The following is a 24225-nucleotide window of genomic DNA, read 5'->3' on the forward strand; positions in this document are numbered from 1 at the left end:
GAAGGAAGGGAAAAGGGGAAAAGGGGAAAAGGGGAAAAGGGGAGAAGAGAGGTGTAATTGGGGTCGAAAAGAAAACGTTTACCATTGCAGTTATGTTTGTTTGTTTCACTGTTATTTTTGTTATTATTTTTGTTGGAACAAAACCCTTTTTTTTTTTTTTTTCTTTTGTGTGTGTGTGTGCGCGCGCTTTTTATTATTATTATTAAATTTCTGTTCCATGTTAATTCAATGCACGAAAATAAAAAAAAAGAAATACATACATCTTTATAAATATATAAATAAATATTAACATAATGGTAGTGTATTTCTTACCCATACATACATACATGTACATACATACAGATATATTTATATTTATATGTAACATATTTTTTTCCTCAGTGTTTTTCTCTGTGTGTGCGTGTGTGGCCTTTCTTTCTCTCTCTGTCTCTCTCTCTCTCTCTCTCTTCTTTTTTTTTTTTTTTTTTGCGTGTGTGTGCGTCTTTGTATGTGTGAGTGTGGACTGGCAGCTGGGCAAAACGGACTTTAATTGAGGCGCAGTCCTTCACTTCCTCTTTTCACTCCGCTGAAGAAACAAACAAATCAACGAACAAATAATAAAGGAAATAGTATGAAATATATAAATATAAATGCTTAATTAGGAAGAATGTAAGGTCTGCCGTTACCTGTTTTCGTTTTCGTTTTTTTTTTTTTTTTTTCTCTGCCCTTCTCTCACCTTCCTCCTCTTTCTTGTAATAATACGTGCATTTCTTTCCGTTTGTTTGTTTGCGACGGTGGGAAAATGCATGCTGCACCAGGGCGATTTATAATTACATGCATGAATATGTTTCTCTCCATCTCTCTGCATTTTCTATAAATTACATGTTTGGTTATGCCAGTATCCCCGGCACATAGGCACGTCAACATTAATTTTTTATTGTTGTTTTTTTTTTTTGTTTTCCTTTTTGTTTCTATTTGTTTTTGTTTTTTTGTGTGTGTCTCCTCTCACGTATTAAAATTTTCACACATATACATACATACATATATATACATTGTTATAAATAGATTGTTTTATAGAGCACATTGATTAGCTCTTTAAGGGTTTTGGGGTTCGAGTTTATATATACATATATGCGTATATACATATAGACTTTTTTTTTTTTTTTTTTAATTTTTTTTAAATTTTTTAATTTTTTTCACAATGAAACAAAAGAGAGGAAAGCAAGACGTGAAAATGGTTGAATCAGCTCCTCCACAACTGCTCCCAAAAAAGGGTCGGCTTGAGATTTCTGAACTTGCTCCACAACAACGGACAATACGTACTGCGGAAGAGATTGAAATGGCATACAATGAGGCCGTTAGAAAACATCCTTTTTACGATAACGCCGATCACACGATTGATTTTCATGACGCCACTGTATTCCGTGACGCCAGAGGGGTAGTCGGGGGCGTCTTGTTACCAGGGGCGCTGCCTGCATTTGCTGCCACCATGGCAGCCGATGTGTTGCGACCTGCAGCTGTAAGGACATCTTTACGATCGAATATGTTTGGTGGGTTCGCACCTCTTAGTGGTATCGCCGGTTACTTTGACTATCGCGGATCTCCAGTGGAACTCAAATGCCGCAAGACATCCTTTACATATGAAAACGTTCATTCCTGGCCAAATGTGTTTCCGATGATTGATTACGTCAGTGCCATTTACAAAGCTGTTTTCCCGGAACGGTGGGCCGCGCAGGATGCAGCCGTGCCGGATATTGTCCGCATTCACGGATCCCCCTTTTCCACCTTGACGGTGAATCAACAGTTTCGGACCGCCTCACACACGGATGCGGGTGATTTTGATATGGGATACGGTCTTCTGGCGGTTCTGGAGGGCAAATTTGAAGGTCTCTCCCTCGCGTTGGATGACTTTGGTGTCTGCTTCCGCATGCAGCCAAGGGACGTCTTGATTTTTAACACGCACTTCTTTCATTCGAATACAGAGCCGGAGTTGAATCATCCAAAGGACGACTGGAGTCGACTAACCTGTGTTTGCTATTATAGGGCGGCGTTGGGGGAACCGGCGTGTGTTGCAGAATATGAACGACGTTTGGCGCGGGCTAAAGAAATAGGTGCCTCCCCCCCTCCTGCTGTAGATGCCATTTTACAAAAGGACAATGGCAACAATTTTAACAAACCCGCACCGACGTTCACTTATTCACTCACACCGTTTGGAGGAGCGGCGAGCATTTGCTCTCTGCATTGCTGCACCGCCAAACTCCTGCGGCTACACGAGCTACTGTTAGAAAACCCAACGTTGGAGGTTATTTTATTTGGAGAATCGCTACGAACGGACGATGGCCTGCCCAGACGTGAAAAGGAGCAACTTATTTCTGTACACCTTCCTGTGGTTGTAAAGATGTCTCCCTCCGGTGGGTTTAGTGAATTGGGAGGGGCGCTAAAGGCTGCCGAGGAGAAGCAGTACTTCTTTGAGGAAAAATACTTGGCGGATGAACTCGGTCCAGACCTCATGTCCATGTGGACGCAGAGTCGTGCTCACTGGCTGAGGCTCGTCAAGGAGGATTGGGAGCGTCTCTGTCGAAGGGATCCAGAACGGACAAAATTTACCTGGAACAATTCGTCTGCGATGAATGCGGCCTTTTTTGATCTCTGTGAGGTGGCAAAGCAGATGATGATTGGATTGCTAAACAAGGAAACACCATCATCTGCTGAGAACCACTCCTTTTGGATTCTTTTTGCGGCACATTTAAATTACGCATGCACCACTGAAAATGGCATGCCGCGTGATGCCGTTGGGATGCATAAATTGAATGTTAAGCTGAAGGATTTTCACTTTGGTGGAACTCGGTACTTGAAGGATATGCCACCTGAGGAGCAGGAGAGGCGCTTGGAAAGGAAGAAGCGTATTGAGGAGGCACGCCGTCGAGGTAACGCAGCGCGTGAAACGCACACGGATAATTGGTTGCTAAACGACACGTTTGACTACCAGCAAGAGGACAGAAAGGTGGAATTTGAGGAAAACGGCTGGATGACTCCAGAGGCGTATGTGAAGCATCTGGGTCTCAAACCATGTGGCGATGTCACGGCGGCTGCAAGTCCCACCGAACCTATTCATGTTCTTGTCGTCTTGCCAAGACCGGCGGCGGCGGCGCCAAAAGATGTCAAGCGGGATGTTCCTTTGGCTACATCTGAAGAATCCATCCGTCTTTTAATGAATCCGGCCGCGCAGCGTGTGTTGACAGGAAAGGCCCGGAATGTCACTCTTCCTTCTCCCTTGTCGTTTGGTGGTGTGAAAATCACTGTTCTTTTTGATGGGGATGATATTGACTGTATTCATCCCGATTTTGTGGTTCTGCAACATCTTCTTGCCGCCATTGAAGAGGATGAAGCGGCGAAGGCACGTGTGAAGTATTGGGCTCACGTGGCACGCTATTGCGTGTTTGTCGTGGAGACGGATGTCAGGGACCGACGTCATTTTCTCCTCCGTGAGGAAGTACGGGTCGCCTACGAGGATGTTGCCGAGGACTGCTTTAGATCCCTTCATGCGGCGGCGTACTCAACAAAATGCAATCGTTTGAGAACGACGCCTTCTCTTATCGCCCTCAGTAATAGCAAAAATATTGGGCTCCGCTTTAAGTTCAGGGGTTCACCCTTAAATACAATAGCCCTCATCGTGGTTGGGGAGCGGTTAGATTGATAAAGGAATTTCATAAACTTTCATTCATCATCAATGATCATTTCTTTTTTTTTTTTTTTTCTGTTGGTCATATTCAACATCTTTCATCACCACATGGGCGTCTTTTGAGAGGACGTGTGGAAAGGGGGACTGCGACCCAAATAAAAGTCCTTTATATGGGTAAAGCTTACATTAAATAAACGTACATTTAAAACAAACAAACGAGCAAAAAAAAAAAAAAAGGAAAAGAAAGGAAGGGAAAGGAGGCAGGACGGAAGGTGTTGTCGTGTCGGAGAACCCCTGAATGGACTCTGTTCAAAAGAATGGGTTTATAGAGAAACAGGGATTTATTTATTTATTTATTTATTTATTATGATTGCCTTTTTTTCTTTTTTTTTTTTTTTTTTTTTTTAATTGTGGAAAGGAAAAGGAGGAGGTGCCTGTGTCTGTGTTTGTGTGTGTCTGTTGTATGCATGGGACGAGGGTGCTGGGAGAATGGGAGGGAGGAGATGTTTTCTTTTTGTTTGTTTTTTTGGACAAATGCCGGTAATGTATAAGCAATGTGGCTTGTTTATGTGTGTGAGTGTGATTGCGCGGCCGTGCAAGTTATTCGATATAAATGTTTTCTTTTTGTTGTTTGTTTTTGCAGTGATATAAACGACCAACCAAAGAAGAAGAAGAACAAAAAAAAAAAACGAGATTTTTACAAAGGTTTGTTATTGCCATGCAGAATTCTCTTGACTATGCGGCCATTAAAGACATTGTTGCGAATAAGCTTCGAGGAGAACTTAAAAAAACACATTTGATTGATGTACGGGGGCGGGATGAGGTGCAGAGTACGGGTCTCATCCCGACTGCGACAAACATACCCCTGGATGAACTTGAATCGGCGTTGAAAGCTGACCATGAATCGTTTCAAAAAACTTACGCAGTCTCTAAGCCACTACAGGATGATACTCTTGTCATGTACTGTAAGAAGGGCTTAAGGGCAATGGAGGGAGAAAAACGCGCCAGACAGTGTGGATATACAAACACGGCGGTGTATCCTGGAAGCTGGGATGACTGGTCAAAGAATACAAAGGAACAAAAGGAGGAATAGTCTTTGTGGCGGCGGTGGTGATGGCGATGAGTGGGCATGGCATCATGCCATGATTCCCCTCCACTTTCTATATATTGCATTGTGACTGCTATATTACATATATATACCGAAATGGAAGGCAATTCTTCCCCTTTTATATACATATATGTGTTGGCATAAATGGTATTTCCCGCACAATTTATTTTTATTTTTATTTGTTTTGTTTTTTTTTTGTTGTTGTTATTTTTAGTTCGTTTCTTCAATTTGATAAGGTGTTTGTTTGGGTGGGGAAAGGGAGAGAGAGAGGGAAGAGGAGGGGAGAGGAGGGAGGGAAAAAAAATGTTTGGGTTGACTCGCTGGCTACGCGTGAAGATTACCGTGGAACAAGTGGCGGCAGTGGTGCAGGCAAAACTCTCTGGGGCACAGTCGGTGCAAAACACACTTCTCATTGACGTCCGCTCCACGGGTGAGGTGGCGGCCACGGGTGTCATCCCCACAGCCGTCAACGTTCCACTGAAGTTATTAGAATTTGCCCTCGGTGAAGAAGTGGAGGCGGAGGAATTTGAGAAGACATTTGGCGTACAAAAGCCCCAGCCCGGCATGACGCAAGTGATATTTTACTGTACCCACGGCGTCCGCTCCGCCATTGCCACGGAAATAGCAGGGAACTTGGGCTTCACCGATGCAAAGAACTTTGCCGGTAGTTTTACCGAATGGCAGAGACACCACGGTGAGCCTTGCGACAATCGAGACGTTCCATTAAAGTAAAAGCCGCGATGTGCCTTTATTTTATTTATTTATTTGTTATTGTTATGATTGTTTGTGTAGGAAAAAAAAAAAAAGAAGAAGAAAAGAAGGAAAAAGAATTCACTTTTTTTGTTTGTTTCCCCTTCCTTTTTTCAGTTTTACCTGCGAGTGGGAGGCACTGGGATGTTTAAAAAAAAGGGCAGAAATAGTGCGGTGCCTAAAAAGAAAAGAAAAGAAAAACAGCTTATGTTTTTTTTTTTTCCCTTTATTTCCCTCTTTACGCCTTTTATTTTTTATTTTTTATTTTTATTTTTTTTTTTTAGTTGTCTTGTGGGTTGGCCTTTGCGGCGTTGTTTCTTTTCCACCTCCTCTTTCCTCCTCCCTTTTTTTTTTCCTTTTGTTCTCTTCACTTTCCCTTTCTTTTTTTCTTTTTTATTATTATTTTATGGAATCATGTCTTCTATGCGAATTGCGCATGCTTCGCTTGGTGGTGTGTGCAAAGGGAGGGAGTGTGGAAGCCATGGGCCAGGATAATTCATTTGAGAATATTGAGCAGAAGAAGGCGCTGAGTTTATTTGAAATGGAAGCGCTTGTGAAGAGCAAAATGGAGGGGGAGAACAGTGATGTGTACATCATTGATGTCCGCGACGGGTTTGAGGTGGAGGAGTTCGGATCGATCCCATTTTCTGTGCACATCCCCTCCACGGAAGTGCGACGGGCGTTTCGATTGAAGGAGGCGGAGTTTATGGGGAACTACAAGTCACGCATGCCGCGCAAATTTGACAAAATTGTCTTTTACGACCAACGCAGCGGCCGTGCGGCAACGGCGGTGGAGGTGGTGGAGGCGATGGGGTACCAACGGGCGACATACTTCAGTGATGGATTCAGCGAGTGGAAGTTTAAAAGTGGCCGGTCAGCCGACGAGGATCTTTGACGTTGGTGAACCCTATCTTTCATTCTTTATTTATTTATTTTATTTTTTTATGATGATGTTGATGATATATTTATTTATTTATTTTTTGTCTGTGTGTGCTATCGAGTCATTATTCTTATTTGTATATATTTACATATTTGTAAAGGTAGAGGGGGGGGGAAGATGAGGATGGGGATCACTTTTGCTTTCTTGTCATTTAACCGCCTTCCTCTATGTCATTTCATCAAATATGCATACATAGCAAAGAAACTCCGTCCGTATGGCGGGGTGGGAAAACATTGGCTGGCAGCGGGTATATATATGTATATACGCAGCTTCCATTTGGGTTGTCATTTTTTTTTTATATTTTTTTTTATTTTTACTTGGCTCTTCATTCATACACGGCACTTGCATTTCCTTTTTTTTTTTTTTTTTTTTTTCGTTTGGGTTTGGAAAGGAATGCGGCACTGGACAGCATTCAGGCGGCCACTGGGGTCTGTGCAGAAGGCACCGTTTTTACAGCAGCGGCGCATGTCTTCGGAGATGCCGACTGAGCAGGAGCTGCGAAACGCGTACGCAGCGCTGGGTGTCGCCACCTCAACCCCATTCCACGATGTGAAGAAGCGGTACGTGGAGCTTGCAAAGCAACACCACCCGGATGTAAATGGTGGCAATGAACACAACGCATCCTCCCGCATGGTGAACATTAACAACGCTTACGCGACACTTAGTCGCTTTCATAAGGCAGGAGGCGTCCTGCCGAATATTTCCCAGTCATCATCCCGTGACAACGGTCAGTCGTACTACACGGCACAGGATGAGCCGTATCAACCCTGGCACGAGGACCTCAACCCGCTCATATACGAAATGATGTGGGATGAAATGCGCCGTCAGACTAATAGCGAGGCTTTTGCGCGCGCCGCTGCGGCTTCTTCTGCTGCTACTGGTGGTGGTGGCCAGGAAAGCAGACGGCGACAGAACCACCAGCAGCAACATCGCCGACAAGGGAGTGAGACGTCAAGAGATGTCCCCCCAAAGGCGCATGGAGACAACAGCCGTCGGAAACCCAAGAATGGGAATTACCGAAAGGCAACGACGTGGCCTGATGCTGACTTACAGGCAATGGTGAACATGTACCAGGATGGAAAGAGCTTTGAATTTATCGCGAATGCTTTAGGAAAGCAGACGGTTGAAGTTGTCTCCGAGTTTAACCGCTGGAGCGAGGACAAAAAGCGATCCATGCGCCCGGCGCAACGGAGACAACGAGGATACTATTACGCGGAGTCTCCTGATATTGAGTTTGCGGATTTTGATGATTTTAACGATCCCTTTGCTTACGGCATTGGGGATGAGTGTGATTACGTAGACACGGAAGACGTATTCTTTGACGGTGGAGCCATGCCTTTCTCCGGTGGACACTATATGAGCGCTCACCGTCCGCGGCGCGGTGGCGGCGGTGGTAGCGGAAGACGTGGATCGAATCATCGTCCGCGGTGACCGTTACCCGCACGTTACCGGGGCTAAATGTAGTCGTGTTAAGATAAGATACGGGTTCTGTTGTGTTTCTTCTCTCATCTCTTTTTTTTTTATTTGCTTTTTTTTTTTAATTTTTCCGGGTTTGTTGTTATTTTAATTAAATGTTTTCTTTTTTCCTTTTTTGCTTTTGCTTTTGCTGTCCTGAGTGACAGGGAAGACATCAAAACGGATGTTGAGACAAACGCCGTTTCGATTTGTGAAGGAGTTGGTTTATTTTGAGGTTTGGGAGCACTTTAAACGGTTTGGCGACGCGAGGGGTACCGACAGCGCAACGTGCCGGGTTCTGTGCGCAGATGACGTCGCGGAGCGGCTCAACGGGCGGGTGAAGATGCGATATCTGTTGGAGCAGTTTCTTGTGAAGAACACATCTACTGGAGGGGCACGTGGTGAGCAGCAGCGCTGGTGGACAGGGGACTTCTCTCGCAGCGTGAATAGTGACCGCCGTGTTGTGGCGGAGATGTTGTTGGAGGACGGATGGGTGTTGGTGCAGATTAACAACGCCGTCTCCGAGCGTGAGTGGCTTATCACGACCATGACATTTCTTCGGGAGCGGAGTTGACAGGTTAGCGAAGGGGACAGAAGGGGGCGGGGGAAGAGAAGGAGGTGGGGATTTTGACCGTATTTTATGTCTTTCATGTTGGCCGTTTTCTTTTTTTTTTTTTTTTTTTTTATTGGGTGCAGTCTTCAGGCTGTCTCTTATTTTCCTCGCTATTTTCTTTTTCTTCTTCTTATTCTTCATTATGGCTTGTTTGTGTGCTTGAGTGCTTGACCCGCTTTTATTTTGGTGCTTCCTCTCAGATGCGGCCATAACAGCCTGCAATGTGCTCTAAACATGCCCGTCGAATTCTCACGGCAGGCGGTCTTCATGTCATCTTGCACAATGACTTGAGACGACGTCGCCTTCACGCAACCTGCGTCTTTGCGTTTTTTTTTTTTTTTTTTTTTCACTCTCTCATTTGCGGCTCTTAGAGTCTTTTGATACGCTAAATGCTGAAATCTGGCTTTTATCTGCTGGGTGGCGTTGTGGGTGCCGCGAGCTCGCTGCCAGCTTTTCTCGCCGCCACCACCCGATCCATTTGGGATCCGGTCAATGCAGGCGACGTCGCTGCCGTGGGTGAGATCACTGCGTTGACAGCGCTGGAGCACATGAAGCAATCGATGATGTCGGATCGCACGGGCCGGATGATATTGCGGACTCAACCCCGTGTCACGGACGAAACGCTGGAGTTTGCCAGCCGACAACCGCCTGGTACTTTTGGGCATCGATACGCACAGTTCATGAAATTCAATCGTTTCACTCCAAACGGTCGTACGCCTGTCGCCCATGTCGCGGACCCAACACTTGCGTATGTCATGCAGCGCCAGCGCGAGACGCACGACTTTCTCCACACCTGCATTGGTTGCGGCCGCACCGTCGAGGAGGAAATTATTGTAAAACTGCTGGAATGGCGTCACACCGGCCTTCCTATTGGTCTTCTGGCTGTCATTGGGAGCTTGCCGTGGCTTAGTAGGCAACAATTACGAAACATGGAACTGTACTTCGAGTGGGCCGAAGTAAACGCACCAAATCAGCGCCATGGGGAAGTATACATTCCATATATAACCAACGTGTGGTGGGAGTCTTATCTTGACAAGCCCTATGAGCAACTTTTGGCGGATACCGGCATTACGCCAATTGATGTTTTTCTCCAGCAAAAAAAAGGTAAAGCGGCCTTAGCAAATGGCGAAGCAATTGATGGCAAGTGATACAATATACGTCATTACTTTAAATGCGTTATATATACATTTATATATAACGTATTTTTGTCGGAATTTCTTTATTTTCGTTTTTGCAGGTTTTCTTGTTTTCCTGTTTTTTTTTTTTTTTTGTTGTTGTTGTTTTGTTGTACCCTTTTCCATTTATTCTCTGTGTCTTGTAATGAATTGTTGTTGCTGTGGCGGTGCCGATGGGATGCGCTTTCTTTTTTTTTTTTTTTATTGTTTTTGTTTTTCCCCAAGACGTTATTGTCCCCTCCCCTCTCTCTCTCTCTAATTCAGAACAAATTTTAACAAATGCACCCGGAAAGACTAAAGGCGTTGCGTGAACTCTCGTCCCTTTTGAAGGAGAAGAAGGATGTGCCGCAGGAGTTGTGGGGTATGGCTGGCATGAAGGTCGGTGCACGACTGAAGGATGTAGAGAAGGAGATTGTTGCCATGAAAAAGAACGTGTCGAAGGACATTAAGTCGCAGATGATGGAGAAGCAGCAGACAATGTTGGAGGATGAGGCGAAGAGACACGGCGTCACAGTTGAGGAGCTGGTAGGGAAAACGCAGGAGGAACGTGAGTTTAACATGCAGCTGAAGAGGAACCGTGAACGCGCCCGCGACGGGGACCGCGCCAAGAAGGAGGTGCAGCGGCAGACGGACTTGGGCGAGTACGACATGGCTGTCGACTACGTGTAATTTATATTTGGACGTGCTGTTATGATAGGGCTGTCTTTCCTTCCTCTTCTCTCCTTTCTTTTTTTGTTTTTTTTTTCCGTGTCTCTCTCTGTGTCTTTTGTTTGGCTTGAGTAGAGGAGCGGTTTAAGGGCAGAAACACCGTTCTCTGCGAGGGCGGGCCTGCACACCCCCGGCGCGGCTGGTTTGCCCGCACGGGTGTGTGTGTGTGTGTGTGTGTGTGTGTGTGTGCAGACGACAGTCAAGCAAACGGTGGTGGTGTGGGGTTACAACCTGCGACTTTACATCGCCCCATTGAGGAGCGGCAGCAGCAGCAGAGAAGAGAAGAGGAAGGGAGGAAGGAAAGAGGGGTGGCCAACACACACACACACACGCATAAATACAGCAAGACACACGTGAATGAAAGTTAAGAAGAAGAAGAAGAAGAAAAAGAAGTTCCGTGAAGAGGCGATTGGAGTATTCGAACGGGAACGAGGAGGGGGGAAATTTTGAGGGGAAATAAAAATATTATTATTATTATTATTGTTATTAAACATTACATATTTAAGACTTTTAATGTCGAATACTGTCATCGCAGAAAAAATCAGTCAAACACCGACGGTTCTTGTTGTTGTTGTTGTTTTTGCATATTTTTACATATATATACATTGTTTTGGCTCATCTGCTTCGCCAGCATTTTTTCTTTTTTTTTTTTAAGCTCTCTCTCCGTGTTTTTCTTTTCTTTTTCTTTTGATTTATTTTTGTCTTTCAAGGTTTTTTTTTTTTTATTATTTTGTGAAGGGAATTTGTTGTTTATTCCCCGGTTGCGTGCCGCGTTGGTGGTGATGCAATGCTCCCGGCCTGCGCTCTCAATAGCCGCGTGGTCAGGCGGTCTGGTAGGGTTTAGTGACGCCGTGGCGCAGGCGGTGCAACGGAAGAAAAAGGTGGGGAGAGAAGGAGGAGGGAATGTGACGCCAGTGCGGTGCATGTTAGCGACACGTGCCATTTGTAGAGGAGAGAAACTTTGCGTCGTCCCAGAGTCCCATATTCTGCACGGTGAGAATGCCGCCAGGCTCTTGCAACGGGCCGCGGCAGAGCGACTCCTTTCGGATTACGTTACCACGCAACGTTGCCTGGCGAATGTGACAGGCGACACTTCTATCATCTCGACACGAGATGCGTTGCTGATCCTCCTTGCCGTACATGTTTTGAGGCAAGGTCACATGAAACATCCATTAACGCCATGGTCCGCATGCCTCCCGCCGCGAGTACCGCCAATGGGTGTATTGCTGCAGCAACGTCATCAACATCATGCGGGGACGGCGTCCTTTGAGCCACTGCAGCGACGTCTACGCATGGGAGAGCAGACGATCGTTTTGAATCCAGGCGAGGACGACACCAAAAAAGCCTCCACGGAGCTCATACTGCAGGCCGCTGAGCAGTACGGCATCGGGTGCGTCGGAAAGCCGCAGACGGAAGTGGCACCATCGCAGACTTTGATGACATCATTTTACCGAGGCACTCGTCATCCGTTGACGCGGCGGCAACACGAGGCATATGCTGCAAAACGCCGTCACGTCCTTTCTGCGGAGACACAGCAACTGTTGCAGCTAGAGGAGTCGCTCCACCGCATTGTTATCGAACCGCTTCTTCCATGTTTGTTGTCTGAGAGTAGTGAGTGCCGCAATAACGATACTGGCGATGGCACTCTTCTTCCTGAAGAATGTGATTCCGAGAAAAAAATGGCTGTGATCGAGCAACTGCGCTGGTCGCACTTTATGGTACGCTCCCGCGCGGTGAATTTGCAACTTCAACGTCACTACCAGCCTCAAATTGCGCTAGTTCCGTTTCTTGACATGCTCAATCACTCTGTGAGGGATGCCAATGTGGCGTACCAGTACCGTTCTGGCGTGGGCGTCGTTGTTGTTGCATCACGACCAATTAAGGCCACAGAAGAGTTGACAATTAATTACGGTGATTACAGGCAACGGGGCTGCCTTTTTTCCTATGCCCAGGAGCACAAAACGGGTGGGGAAGAGATCAGCGCAGCCATGCGCCGCATCGAATCGCGTCAAATGCGGGAGTGGGATGATTCCCCAAATGACGATAACGCTGACGACCTTGTGGAGGCCCCATTCGGTCATGGGATGCAGCAACAACAACACGCATCCGATGTAGACAGTAACGAAGAGGCACGGACGGAAGCAACGTGGTTGTGGCGCTTTGGTTTTTCACGCACCGACGACGAGAAGGCGTACATTGCGTCACGACTGTGGAGTAAAGGCCTGCGGCGACGCATTGCTCAGCTGACGGACGTGCGCCGGAAAGGGCGGCCTGGTGAGTTTGTCATTGGGGTGCCAGAGGGGCTGCAGCAGCTGCGCGAGCAGCGCGAAAGGCTAGAGCGGGAGCGCTTTGGCGGCGCCGCGGTGTTTCCTCCACAGAACGTGTAAATACCGCCGAGGACGAGGAAGAAAAAGAAAAAGGAATTTGTTTGACCATTTTTACATATTTCTTTTCCTTGTTGGTGTTATTATTATTATTTTCTTTTGCCCTTCCTCTATTTGTGTAGAGGCCGCGGATGCCAAAAGCGCAGGGGAAAGGAAAAAATCCATGACGGGTGTTGTTGTTTTTTTTTTTTTTATTTATTATTTGTTTTGTGTGTGTATGTGTGGCTGTATTCCATTTCTCCCTTATTTTCTTGTTTTACATTACCCGATAGACGGAGTTGGAGGCATATTTATTTTGAGATTTTAACGGGTTTGAGCGAAGAGGGGAGGAGGGTTTGGGTATTTCACGCCTTCAACGGTGGAAAAAAACAAAACAAAAAAACAACAAAATGGATTATTGGACGCGCTCATCCAACCGCAACTCGCTCGAAAGCATCGGCGTGACGTATGACGAGCGTGAAACCAGCCCGGCGGTCAATGGAAACGTTGGCGAGCGGGCCAGGCACGTTCAAGTGGCGACCCCAGACATGTCTTCGCCGCCGTTTCAATCGCGCTCCAATCAAGACCGTGACTGGAGTAGTTTTACAGACGAATTGACGACAACAGACACCACAGGCTTCACAAGCTCGTCACGACAGTTAGGCGGACTCTCTGTGCATCATCGCGATAGGAATTTGCTTGGTTTTACCTTCAGTGGAATACCCGCCGATGTTGTTTGCTTTCGTTCATGCATCTCCTATCACTCACATCGATCTAGCAAAAACTTCGTGGCGCCGGAGCAAACCGGTCCGTTTGCTGCGGATGTGCTTTGTATTATACTACTCTACATTGCGGTGGATATGCGAGAAATTCTGCAGGTGAGTCATACATGTCGTTATTGGCGGTTTTATGCAAACTATGCACCGCACTGGACGTACTACCGTCGTACTGACTGGGGGCGGCGCATCAAGGATCTGCCACGTTACATCCGTAAGGTGGTTGTGAAGCCAAAGATTGTCACGCAAGAGGAATACTTTCGCGAGCGTAGAAAAGTACAGCGGGCGCAGCGACGTGAGGAGATTATGGGCACAGCGCGACATGTGCGTTGGTGCGTCGCTATTGCTTTCCTTAGCGCAAGTGCCTGTACGACGAATTTTTTTGTGGCGTATTTATTGGGTTTTTTTCCGACGGTGCTACGCAATGATAGGAGTCTCGGCACTGTGACGTTTTTACTGATGGTGATATTGGTTGTGCTGGAGGTCACGGTTGTGATTGTTCCCCTTGGCGGTGCCACATCTGCGTCAGAGAAGCAGAACATGATGCGTCTTATTGCATGGGGGCTCTTTTTGCTTTTTACGGCGTGTTTCTTTGGGACAATTTCCTCCCTTGCCATGGCACGTGTGCAGAGCACCGGCCACGTTATTTCCGGCACGGTGCTTGATTTCACCAAGGAGACGGAGTGTGGTGTCATGGAAGCGCACTACAATCCTTCTTTTGTACTTCTTCCAACAAAAATAGCGGATATCCGTTGGCGTCCAATAACAATGGATGATACTGAACGGAAATTTATCCCGTATTGTATTTCTCACTTCAATGAAACTATTTGTTATGTCCTTCTTTATTTTGATGGATTTTACCGTTCGAATATCTTTAATAACGCCAGTGCCGTGGTGACAAAGGATATCGGTACACGTACGGCGTTGGGTTTTGATCCAATGGATAATAGTACAGATCACTGGTGTACCATTGGGAGCCGGCCGCAAGTTATTGCGCTCACAGAGTCCGTATACGCTCATGTCAGGGAGGAGGTAAATCGTTATTTCCCCGATGAGGTGTACACCAACCCCATTCTTCGCCCTCAGCAGAGAGGTAAAATTAGTTACATCTGCAGTATGGACTACGCGCGTGCGGCGACGGAAGACAGCCCGGGTTCAACGCGCATGTGGTATAAACACGCTCACCCTTGGCGGAGACATCGTATCCCACTTTCAACGGATATCACTGGACTTTCAGAAGAATTTGAGGAGACGCATGATCACTATGTACATTATGCTTTTGGTTGTTATATCATCACCTCTGTTCTTTGGGCGGTGATGTTAATTATGCAATGCTTTACAAGAGAGCAAGCACTTATGGTGTTGGGAGTTACAACCACCGTCACCCTTGCGCTAATGAACCCAATCATAATGGTATTAGCAGGTGCCCTCTGCGTGAAGGTACCGGAACGCTTTTTCATGTGTAATGCGTCTTCGGGTGGGTCATTAATAGGTGGAGGTTTGTTTATTTCTGCTGTTCTTGCTGCCCTTTATGTCTGCTTTTCCTGAGCGCAGCAGGAACAGGCAACAGTAGGAAGGGGAGAGATGTGAAGGGAAGTTCTATTTTTTTGATTTTTTTTTTTTTTTTTTTTTCAGTTGCTTGTTTATTTCTCTCTGTATTTGAAATACATCCATGTTTTTATTTTTTAGAATCATGCTTGACTTGTTTTTTCTTTTTTTTCTTCTTCCTTTTTTGAATTTGCTGTCGCGCTGAAGGTCTGATGTTCTCGCAGGATGACGTTAGTTCTTTATTTAACAATGCGTCGAGGGCTCTGCAGCGCTCCCAGCTCTTGCTGGAGGAGCGGACACGTGGAGCGCCTTTGGAGAAGCCGTCAGTGATGCCGAAGTCGCCGAGTTTTGAGGCGGCACTGCGTGCTCTGCGTAGTCTCATGGAATTTACGGCATTTCTTGATGCCTCCGAAAGGGTCGGCGAGCGGCTGAGGGAGGAGTCGCGGCAACCGTCGACTGTGATGGTGAAGGAGCGCTCCAATGGCGGCATGTGTCCCCTCCTGCGTCGAGTTGTTGACGGTCTCACAGGCGTTCAGGCGATGTGGACCGGCGATGGTGGAGCCGCGACGAGTCTGATGGCAGGAGGCGCATCGGTTACGTCGCAGTTGGTGCTCGCCGGGCTTTTTGCGGACTGGAAGCATGGCGCCTCCAGGGCGGCAGAGCAGCGCGATACGGTCCTGCAGCAGATGCTGCAACTGGACAGGGTGCCGCCGCTGGATAAACTGAGGAAGGATGACTTCTTGGAGCTGCTGAGCAGGGCCAAGGCAGGTATGCCCGAGGAAATTGCGGCCGATTTGGATGCTCAGGTTATGCGTGTTGCGTGTAGTTTAACGTGCGATTTGAACGTGCCGAAGACAACCGCACCGCTGAACGCATTGCTGTTGTTTCCAACATTAATTCCCCACATTGTACAAAACGCCCCTCCGCTACTTGCCGTTGAGTACATTCTTAATCCATTGGAACGTGCGGCGGCAGGACTGTTGCCCATATATCTCTCGGAGAGTCCTTCTGAATTTATTCAAGTATCTAGACAACTTGTGCACCACGTTGTGCTTGTGGGGATGTACGCGGCCTTTGGCCTAAAGCTCTCTTCCGCGAGTGATGTGCAGCGCGTGGCCAGATTCACAAAACGGCTTTTTGATGCGCTTCTTATGCCAGTCGAGGGTGCCTTTGCCGCTGCATTACCCCGTGCCGGTATGACGTTTGCTTTGCACCAAGGGCTTGCCGAGTCGTTATGTCGTTTGGTGCGTTCGTGGAGAAAGCAGGAGGAAGGCAAAAGGAGTGTAAATGCTACGGAAGCAACAACAGCAACAAAATTGTCATCATCAACATTGTCCGTGGCGGGCACGCAGCAATTGATGCCAGTTTGGTGTACTGCCAGTTACCGTGCTCTTTTAGTTGTGGAGACAGTCGCAAATGCGGAGCTGGGCGTTGTGACGGGTCGTGGAAACGCCGCGTCGCAGCAGAAGAAATACTATTCCATGTTGCAGCAGTCGAATGGGCGAGTCACCGCCACCATTCTCTCCACTGTTACGGAGGATAGACAATTGTTATTCGAGGAGACGACGACACGATCGGCGCAAGGACACAAGGTGTACCGCATTCATGAAGGAGGTACCGGCCCGGTTGTCTATGTGTATCTTGATAACGGCATTGTTTATATGAAAGTTGGACGTGAACGTCTATTCCGCCGAGCCAAGGGCGTTGAGGATGTTTTCAGGGTATTTCCCGACTCTTCGTCTTAACTTTACTACGCCCAAACGCATTCATAACCGCACAGGTGTGCCCAAATCTCCTGTCGCTCATTTTTCCTCCTGTTTGTTTTCCTTTTTACATACATGAATGAATGTAAACTTTGTGTTTAGGCCGATTATTATTATTATTATTTTGTGTGTGTGCTTACTATTGTGTCTTGTTTTTTTTTTTTTTTGTTGTTGTTTTCCCCCTCTTCTTTTTTAATTTTTTTTTTTTTTTTTTATGTCTTGGGCCTTATCGTTAGTGAGAAGGTGAGAGAGAGGAGAGAGACTTTTTGGGGGTGGGGAAGAAAAAGAAACACATGGTTCTCCCCAATGTAATGAAGGAGGCGATGAGAAAAGGGGAAGAGGAAGCGGCGCAGTTCTTTCCAACGCTGCTTTCCTCATCGATTCTGCAAGAGCCTTTTGTGCAGGAAATTATTCAGGAGAACGAGGCGATGCTTGGGGAAATTGCTCGCCTCCGTTGTCTCCGCCAAGGCCACGCAAAAGAGCGTTGTCAACATATGCAAACCGCGGAAACGGCGGCGCGGCAGCTGCTGGCGACATCGGAGGCGGAGGTGCGTTTTGAACTGTGTGTGGCGTGGCACGCATGTATTATCGGTGGGCTGCGTGACACGTTAGAGGAGTTAGAGGCGGTTCGGGAGGAAAATACCGCACTTCAGAAGGTCATGTTGAAAGTGCAGGAGGAACTCGGGGCGTTGGAGTCACATTCGACTCCCGTTTCGTCTGAGGAAGACATAACACCGGCGCGTGTTATTACAGCTATAGATCCAGGGTGTAAATTACATGCGCACTATATCGTTTCTCCTAATATTAGAGCTAATTACCACTCACCACGTGTGTCATTTGGTCCGTCACGGAAGCGTGGGCGCAGCAGTGGTGATAGCTGGCACTTCTCTCCGTCGGAAAAAACGATAGAGAAGCGTGGTGTAAGCCAGCAACCCACATAACTACTTTTCAGGGCTATAAATATGTATATTACATAGATGCACATAAGTATTTGGTCCAATGATTTGTAGAGCATAATGGAAAGGGATAAAAAAAGGAGGTGTGTGTGTGTATGGGTGGGATGACGGTGATATATTGTTGTGCCACTAGCCCTTCCCCCTCTCCCCTTTTTTTTTTTTCTCTCTCTCTCTCTTTTCTCTTTTATCCACAAATACACAGTACATTCCACTTTTATTTTATTTATTTATTTTTTTTTTTCTTCTTCTTCTTCTTTTGTTGAATATTATTCTGCCTCACAGTTGCAAGAAACACGCGTGTATACATCTTAAAAGGAAGGGAAGTAATTAAATTTTGGTTTATTTATTTATTTATTTATTTATTGTGTGTGTGTGTGTGTGTGTCGATTGGAGGAAAGGAGGACTGTGGAAATGATGCGGAAGCGAATCATGCCACGCCAGCGACGGCGGAATTGCTTGTTATGGATGATAGTTGCCCTCGTCTTGTATTCAAGTGTTTTCCTTTTGGCCATGTCTTTGCAACGGGAAGCAAATGCAAAGGCGCAGCAAAAGGCTCGGAAAAATTCCGCGCCTTTCCTCAATGGAGAAAATGTGAGGCCAATGAAGAAACAAATTCTCCATCCCACGCCGAAATCATTTTTTCCTTCCAAGAGAGATAATTGGTTGGGTTCGGCGTTAAGTCGGACGTATGAGAGCTCAAAGGGGGAGTCGTCGTCTGTTGTTAGCGTGTTTCTCACTCGCCTGTACAACTCGGAGTTGGTGAATAAAAGTGCCGGTCGCATGGCACCGCCGCAGTTACTCGTGTACCACAATCAGACTAACACCCGCAGCGGGGCAGAGGTCCGCTACTTTAACCGCATTGTTAGTTTAGACAATGTGGCCCTGCGGAGGGCAACGCAGGAAAACCCTGTGGATGAGATACTGCTGTTGGTTTTTAACGACTGGGACCACAACGTGGACAAATTCATTTCCGAGTTGCACCGTTTGTCGACGCTCTTAAACCCTTTGGAGGAGAGCGTTGAAGACGACATCCCAGACGCTATGATTAATTCTTTAAAAGAAGAACCTGTGGACCCTACGACGCTTGTTTCGCCTCGTCCAGATGCCTTTGGAAGCGCATTATATCTGGATGAAATAAGGGGAATAAAAAAGGATGAAGACTTTGCAGGGGAATGGAGCAGCAGTTTTTTATTTCTTTGGCCGAAATCAACGTCATCGTCCGAGCCGTCACAAGTCATTGCCGCGATACGGCGGGCAGATTTTGACGGCTCAGATTTCCTTGGCGTTAAGACGTTTGGTTTGGTGCTTCATTCACCCGGCCTCTTTTTTTGTTCAAAAGGCATGTCGCATGTTGTGAGGTACAATGGCCCCGCAAGCATGAATGAGATGTCTAACTTTATCACCGTCAACACCCTTTCACATCTGCAGCTGAAATCCGCGTATGAGTTACGCTCCGTGCTTTGGCGTTTTGATGCCTTAACCCTTATTGTATGTAAGGGAGAAGGGAGCAAGGAGAAGGTTTCCACATCGCCTTTGCGAGATATTTTATTCAACAACGAGTTACCGACCCGTTTTGGGCTGAGGGCCGTGCTGCCAACTTTTTTTCTGCAGGTGGAGGAGTTTGAAGGATTTGATGGGTTTAATTGGGAAGAACTGAACGTTGTCTCTTCGCAACGGATGGAACCGAAGAGTCTGCAATTTATGAAATCCCTTTACATGAATGAGTTTCCAGGAGATTTTATTAAAAAACTTGAATTGTTGCCTACTTCAAACAACACACGACTCATTGTTCTTAAGAGAGATGAACTGACATCTGAAGGAAAGCGAGGAGCGAGTCTTGCGGATTTCTCTGCACGTGTTCTTTTTTTTCCCGGTCCCAGTAAGAAGACAGACCATGTCATGTGGGCAAAAACCGTTGGGGCGCGATTAATTGATTTTGTGGAGAATAATGCGATGAAACGGTTTGTACCTGTACGAGTTAATGGAAAGAATCTTCAGGAACTCTATGAGCAACACTTCCATGTCTCATTGATGGACCGGGCGGCACGGACGCGAACTCAACCCCTCTCCAAGGAAGGTGACTTCAAAACTACCGGGCCGTCGAATTCGAATTTAAAGGAATATAAATCGCAACTTTTAGTTCTTGTCTTATTGCCTCCAACCAAAATGAATGGAGGCATTACCTGTGAACAGGCTGTTTTTCATGCCGCACATCTTAGCTCTCAACAAGATGGCATTCAGTTTGCAACCGTCAGTGCCGATGATTCACCCGATTTGGTGGAGGAACTGCGGTTTTCCGTGTGGCGTCACTCCAATTTGGCAGCAGCGGCCTTTTGTGAGGTTTATGTGTTTCACCCTGACAGTAAAGTAGATGCGATGGATTTGAACCCGGATGAACTTCATTCACCCAAGGAAGGCTGGTTAAATCTCTTCCTCCGTGAAAAACAAGAGAAGAAGAAGAAGGAGAAGAAGAAGAATCATGATGATGATGATGAGACGGCGGTTGTGTCACACCCTTCACCGGATGAGTTTCTGACGGCGTTGGTGGAATTTCGAAAGCACCTTCAAGAGGCGTCAAACCCAAGTATACACTCCGAATTCCGTACATCTCTTTACGGGAATAGGGGCGGTTTTGCTCCGTGGTTCTTGTGGTTGCCTCCACTCGAGACGGTTCCGCTTCTCGTTCATGTCCAGAAACAACATCAACTGGAGGAGAAGCAAGAACCAACGAAGGAAAATGGTGCCATGGCTGGAAAATCAAATGTGACACTGTTGCTGCTGCATGATACCTCATGTGGAATGACTGTAAATCATTTGAAAGCATTTCGGTTGCTTGCAAAATGTCTTGAATCACAATCCGAGCCTGTTGTGCTGGATTTGGTGGAGTACGACCTCTCGGATGGGTTCCTTATACCGGACAGAGACGGCCAGCGACTGCGCTCGAGTATTACCCAGAAGTACCATACGCGTTACTCGGAAGTTTATTCGCAACTTAAGCCATTTATGGACGATTTTAAGCGTCTGCAGCCCCCACAATTGGTTGCACTAAACAAAACATCCGTTTTAACAACTTTTGGTAGCTCCTTTTACCATAATACCACCAGTGTTCTGATGCAGAAGAATGTGCATAAAAGTTATATTCAAACTCTTCTTCGTCTTGCGGGTCACGCAGATCCAAAGTTGAAATCTAAATCTCTTCTCAAATGTATGCAACAAACCCTTCTACTGGAGTCACGACGACGGAGTCGATATCGCGTTCAGTAGTCATTTGGACTTATGGAAATTCGGAAATCCTTTACGTTTACCCACACACGTGTAATATACGTATATATATATACACGCTTAGATATACAGTCGGCACGGTAGAGAATAAAATTGAGGGATTGGCAAAAATAATAATAATAATAATAATAATATTTTATACCATGTATAATAATAAACCCAATAGGGGAGATCAACAAAGAAGGAGAAGAGGAAGAGGAAGAAAAAGAAGAAGAAGAAAAAAAAAATGTATGGAAAATTGACGCGTCCGTACGGAGTTTTTTGTTTGTTTGTTTGTTTGTTTGTTTCTTCCATGTTTTATGTGTTGGCCAAAACTGTAATGTAACCATCCATCCATCCATCCATCCATCCATCCATCCATCCATCCATCCATATATGTATGTATATATTACCTAAATGGCATGCATGTTGGTTTATAAACGGGAAAAGAACAAAAACAACAACAAGAGCAGAAAGAAAGAAAGAAGGAAATAGTGGGAAAAGAAAAAGAAAAAGATAAAAAATATAAAAAAAAAACCGAAAACTTTTTACTTTTGAAGGGGCATCAAAATGAATGGAAAAATCTCTTGACTAGAAACATGTACTTCTCTCTCTCTCTCTCTCTCTCTCTCTCTCAGTCTGAGCCCTGTGTTTCTCAAAGGGTAAACAAGTGTGGTGATGAATTATATGCCTGTAAATATAAATATGCATCACTGGTTTGAAAGAAAAGAAATGAAATAAAACAACAACCCCGCATGACTGCCGTTTCCAAGTAGGGGAAATGAAATGTGTGCATGTTTTTGTGTGGACTGTGGACAGGGGGGACTTTCTGCTTTGGGTGGTGTGGCTTTGGGCCTGGGAGTGAGGGCCGTGTGACGTCATTGACGGCCATCCATAATTTTATTTCTTAAGAGACTTCTCTTTCTCTCTCTCTCTCTCTTTGTCTCTCTCTGTGTGTGCTTAAAGAAGCCGATTTACCATGCCCCATTCCCAGCATAAAAGAAAAGAAAGGGAAAAGAAAAAAGAAAAGGAAAAAATGATACATGACTTATGTAAAGTGCTGGTGATTGCGGTATTGGCGGAAAAGGTGAGAGAATTTGTTGTGGATTTTCAAAAGGAAAATAAAAAGGGGAATGTTTTTGTTGTTGTTTGTTCATTCTTTTTTTTTTTTTTTTTTTTTTTTGCTTCTTTTTATTCCGTTTTGCATCCTTATTGTTTCAGTTACGCAACTTGGAAGCCTGAAATGAACTGCGTGCAAAGGCACTTTTAAGAAAGTTTGGACCCTTTTGAAGTCTCGTCTTCCTTTTTTTTTTTTTTTTTTTTTGTTTATTTTCTTTTCTTCCCTTCCTTTCTTTCTTCCTTTCTTGTTTTTTTTTTTTTTTTCTTCTCCCATTCCTTTTGCCTCTTGTTTTTTTTTTTTTTTTTTTTTTCTCATTCCTTTTGACCCCTTTTTTTTTTTTTTCAATTGATCTCAGTTGGAAACAAAACCCGAAAAAAGGAAAAGGAAAGGGAAAAGGAATGGGGCAAGAGACATTAGAGGCGGGTGCAGTGGAGTGGGACGTGAACTCGCCACCGGACTCGCCGTTCATCACGGACCCCGCCATGGCAGAGAGGCTCCCAATCCCGGCGGAGTACGTAAGGCGCATGGAGGAGGCACAACGTCTGTTTGCGCTACACGACAGCGAGCAGCAGGCGTTGGCCTACGCATATAGGCGGGCCACGTGGATGGTGGGGTTCCAGTGTGGCTGGCTCGGCATTGGCGGCTGGCTGACGGTGCGTGGATACAGGTACGCCGATCCCGTCCAGTCGTTTGTGAGTGGATTCACGTCAAATCGCATTATACGCCGCCTCTTTACTCCATTAGCAATGTTGGGGCTAACCATTACGGCCCTGACGGGCATGCAGCTGCCGTTTGACGTGCGTGCGATGCTTGTGGCAGGGAATGCGTGGCGACTGGAGGAGGCGCAGAAGGCGGATGCATTGAAGGAGCGTTCGATGGCGTTTCATGAGGGCAAGGCAATATTTGACCGGTTGAAAGAGGAAGAACGCCAAGCATTTGAGGTTGGGATGGAAGAAACAAAGAACTCACCAAAGTGACCGGTGGTGTAGTTTTCTTCTTTTTTTGTTTTTTTTTTAGTTATTGTTTTTTTTCTTGTATTTTTTTCTGCCTATTCATTGTTCTTAAACCTCGAACGGCGGAGGGAGAAGAAGAGGAGGAGGGGGATTGGGAGGGTGCGGGGTTCTGTTGGTGCCTCTCGCGCGGCGTGCGGTGCATATAATTTTCTCTCTGTTGTTCCGTGTCTCTGACGATGGCACGCATGCACACAAAAGGCGGTGCCGGGAATATGTCACGCATAATCACCGGTGGCGTTCTACCCCATTACATTGCACCACCTCATACGTAGGTGCATGCACACACACACACGCACAGACACATGCTGCTGTGTGGGGCTGTTTCTTATTATTATCATTTATTTATTTATTACTTTTGATAAACGTTTTATTATTATTATTTTAGAGTGCACCAAAAGGAAAAAAAAAAAAAAAAAACTATTCTGGGAAAGCGAGGGCGAAAAAAAAAGGGGAGTCACAGGGTTTATAGGGCAAATTGCGTTGCGCAGTTATTAGCAATGTCACATGCGAATTCCACAGTAGTAGCGATAATTCTTATTTTGGGGCTTTTGTTGCTTGCCGGCACGTCGGATGGGCAACGGATGTCGTTACCGCGAGAAACATATCCGCGTCCTGCGAAGGACGGGGTCAATCCCGCCGCGATGTTTCTCCGCTGGGCGCAACTTATAAATTCCTTCGTGGAGGCGCTTCTTAACGCAGCGGGGCCGTCGACCGTCGCTGATAAATTAAAACGCAACGCACCGACAGATATGGAGGGTTCAGAGCTAAGGGCGATTTCGATCTCGCCCAACTATTTAAAAGCACCCCAGAATGGAGAGGTGAAGAGGGCCGTCGACCCCGACGACGGATTGAGGTATTTACTGCCGCCAAAAAGAACATTACCGCCTCACTCGTGCTGGTCTGGCTACCTGGCGGTTCCCACCACCACCATCTTTAATTGCAGCGGCGAAAGCAAAACAGCTGACGAGTACAGTAATCTGAATGATTATCCACGGGCAGGATGCCAACACGATGA

General features: G+C 46.2%; 15 protein-coding genes across 15 annotated transcripts, besides 54 other annotated features; all 15 read left to right on the forward strand.

The window, feature by feature from the left end:
- Positions 1-52: part of a sequence feature (GA-rich) that runs on past the window's edge.
- Positions 1-20852: part of a sequence feature (heterozygous, Esmeraldo-like haplotype) that runs on past the window's edge.
- Positions 188-210: a sequence feature (AT_rich).
- Positions 264-289: a sequence feature (AT_rich).
- Positions 314-368: a microsatellite.
- Positions 410-447: a microsatellite.
- Positions 911-968: a sequence feature (T-rich).
- Positions 1131-1158: a microsatellite.
- Positions 1181-3676, forward strand: Tc00.1047053506753.120 (DnaJ chaperone protein, putative; the record flags this gene model as incomplete). The annotated part of the gene is made up of 1 exon (XM_810284.1): positions 1181-3676. The coding sequence occupies one exon, from the start codon at positions 1181-1183 to the stop codon at positions 3674-3676; it is 2496 nt and encodes an 831-aa protein (XP_815377.1).
- Positions 3885-3920: a sequence feature (GA-rich).
- Positions 4001-4027: a microsatellite.
- Positions 4037-4067: a microsatellite.
- Tc00.1047053506753.130 (hypothetical protein, conserved) lies at positions 4380-4754 on the forward strand (the record flags this gene model as incomplete). The annotated part of the gene is made up of 1 exon (XM_810285.1): positions 4380-4754. The coding sequence occupies one exon, from the start codon at positions 4380-4382 to the stop codon at positions 4752-4754; it is 375 nt and encodes a 124-aa protein (XP_815378.1).
- Positions 4932-4982: a sequence feature (T-rich).
- Positions 5021-5068: a sequence feature (GA-rich).
- Positions 5073-5501, forward strand: Tc00.1047053506753.140 (hypothetical protein, conserved; the record flags this gene model as incomplete). The annotated part of the gene is made up of 1 exon (XM_810286.1): positions 5073-5501. One exon carries the CDS (start codon positions 5073-5075, stop codon positions 5499-5501), a length of 429 nt encoding a protein of 142 aa, XP_815379.1.
- Positions 5563-5599: a sequence feature (A-rich).
- Positions 5730-5801: a sequence feature (T-rich).
- Positions 5866-5914: a sequence feature (T-rich).
- Tc00.1047053506753.150 (hypothetical protein, conserved) lies at positions 6001-6414 on the forward strand (the record flags this gene model as incomplete). Its single annotated transcript, XM_810287.1, has 1 exon — positions 6001-6414. The coding sequence occupies one exon, from the start codon at positions 6001-6003 to the stop codon at positions 6412-6414; it is 414 nt and encodes a 137-aa protein (XP_815380.1).
- Positions 6437-6555: a microsatellite.
- Positions 6730-6778: a sequence feature (T-rich).
- Positions 6807-6833: a microsatellite.
- Positions 6853-7890, forward strand: Tc00.1047053506753.160 (hypothetical protein, conserved; the record flags this gene model as incomplete). Its single annotated transcript, XM_810288.1, has 1 exon — positions 6853-7890. One exon carries the CDS (start codon positions 6853-6855, stop codon positions 7888-7890), a length of 1038 nt encoding a protein of 345 aa, XP_815381.1.
- Positions 7956-8064: a sequence feature (T-rich).
- On the forward strand, positions 8099-8488 carry Tc00.1047053506753.164 (hypothetical protein, conserved; the record flags this gene model as incomplete). Its single annotated transcript, XM_810297.1, has 1 exon — positions 8099-8488. One exon carries the CDS (start codon positions 8099-8101, stop codon positions 8486-8488), a length of 390 nt encoding a protein of 129 aa, XP_815390.1.
- Positions 8574-8599: a microsatellite.
- Positions 8854-8874: a microsatellite.
- Positions 8917-9675, forward strand: Tc00.1047053506753.170 (ubiquinone biosynthesis protein-like protein, putative; the record flags this gene model as incomplete). Its single annotated transcript, XM_810289.1, has 1 exon — positions 8917-9675. One exon carries the CDS (start codon positions 8917-8919, stop codon positions 9673-9675), a length of 759 nt encoding a protein of 252 aa, XP_815382.1.
- Positions 9744-9814: a sequence feature (T-rich).
- Positions 9887-9920: a microsatellite.
- Positions 9982-10371, forward strand: Tc00.1047053506753.180 (hypothetical protein, conserved; the record flags this gene model as incomplete). Its single annotated transcript, XM_810290.1, has 1 exon — positions 9982-10371. One exon carries the CDS (start codon positions 9982-9984, stop codon positions 10369-10371), a length of 390 nt encoding a protein of 129 aa, XP_815383.1.
- Positions 10402-10469: a sequence feature (CT-rich).
- Positions 10567-10599: a microsatellite.
- Positions 10777-10803: a microsatellite.
- Positions 10874-10899: a microsatellite.
- Positions 10969-11142: a sequence feature (T-rich).
- On the forward strand, positions 11193-12797 carry Tc00.1047053506753.190 (hypothetical protein, conserved; the record flags this gene model as incomplete). Its single annotated transcript, XM_810291.1, has 1 exon — positions 11193-12797. The coding sequence occupies one exon, from the start codon at positions 11193-11195 to the stop codon at positions 12795-12797; it is 1605 nt and encodes a 534-aa protein (XP_815384.1).
- Positions 12974-12998: a sequence feature (AT_rich).
- Positions 13184-15097, forward strand: Tc00.1047053506753.200 (hypothetical protein, conserved; the record flags this gene model as incomplete). Its single annotated transcript, XM_810292.1, has 1 exon — positions 13184-15097. One exon carries the CDS (start codon positions 13184-13186, stop codon positions 15095-15097), a length of 1914 nt encoding a protein of 637 aa, XP_815385.1.
- Positions 15152-15181: a microsatellite.
- On the forward strand, positions 15310-16842 carry Tc00.1047053506753.210 (hypothetical protein, conserved; the record flags this gene model as incomplete). Its single annotated transcript, XM_810293.1, has 1 exon — positions 15310-16842. The coding sequence occupies one exon, from the start codon at positions 15310-15312 to the stop codon at positions 16840-16842; it is 1533 nt and encodes a 510-aa protein (XP_815386.1).
- Positions 17013-17074: a sequence feature (T-rich).
- Positions 17154-17801, forward strand: Tc00.1047053506753.220 (hypothetical protein, conserved; the record flags this gene model as incomplete). Its single annotated transcript, XM_810294.1, has 1 exon — positions 17154-17801. The coding sequence occupies one exon, from the start codon at positions 17154-17156 to the stop codon at positions 17799-17801; it is 648 nt and encodes a 215-aa protein (XP_815387.1).
- Positions 17954-18001: a sequence feature (CT-rich).
- Positions 18029-18077: a sequence feature (T-rich).
- Positions 18155-18180: a microsatellite.
- Positions 18180-18200: a microsatellite.
- Positions 18228-21080, forward strand: Tc00.1047053506753.230 (hypothetical protein, conserved; the record flags this gene model as incomplete). Its single annotated transcript, XM_810295.1, has 1 exon — positions 18228-21080. The coding sequence occupies one exon, from the start codon at positions 18228-18230 to the stop codon at positions 21078-21080; it is 2853 nt and encodes a 950-aa protein (XP_815388.1).
- Positions 20266-20293: a microsatellite.
- Positions 20853-21710: a sequence feature (areas merged during assembly that could not be assigned to a particular haplotype. This can correspond to areas where the two haplotypes were merged or to regions with more than two copies in the genome that were merged during assembly.).
- Positions 21208-21232: a microsatellite.
- Positions 21277-21323: a microsatellite.
- Positions 21359-21385: a microsatellite.
- Positions 21424-21471: a microsatellite.
- Positions 21577-21614: a sequence feature (A-rich).
- Positions 21684-21713: a microsatellite.
- Positions 21711-21712: a sequence feature (heterozygous, non-Esmeraldo-like haplotype).
- Positions 21713-22471: a sequence feature (haploid, Esmeraldo-like haplotype).
- Positions 21995-22029: a microsatellite.
- Positions 22075-22114: a sequence feature (A-rich).
- Positions 22234-22270: a microsatellite.
- Positions 22381-22539: a sequence feature (T-rich).
- Positions 22472-24225: a sequence feature (heterozygous, Esmeraldo-like haplotype).
- On the forward strand, positions 22596-23174 carry Tc00.1047053506753.240 (hypothetical protein, conserved; the record flags this gene model as incomplete). The annotated part of the gene is made up of 1 exon (XM_810296.1): positions 22596-23174. The coding sequence occupies one exon, from the start codon at positions 22596-22598 to the stop codon at positions 23172-23174; it is 579 nt and encodes a 192-aa protein (XP_815389.1).
- Positions 23187-23241: a sequence feature (T-rich).
- Positions 23272-23317: a sequence feature (G-rich).
- Positions 23536-23594: a sequence feature (AT_rich).
- On the forward strand, positions 23708-24225 carry Tc00.1047053506753.249 (hypothetical protein, conserved; the record flags this gene model as incomplete). The annotated part of the gene is made up of 1 exon (XM_810298.1): positions 23708-24225. A coding segment is annotated over one exon (518 nt), but the record flags the coding sequence as incomplete, so codon positions are not given.

This window comes from Trypanosoma cruzi, genomic scaffold (genome assembly GCF_000209065.1).
Source record: "Trypanosoma cruzi strain CL Brener 1047053516725 genomic scaffold, whole genome shotgun sequence".
Lineage (NCBI taxonomy): Eukaryota > Euglenozoa > Kinetoplastea > Trypanosomatida > Trypanosomatidae > Trypanosoma > Trypanosoma cruzi.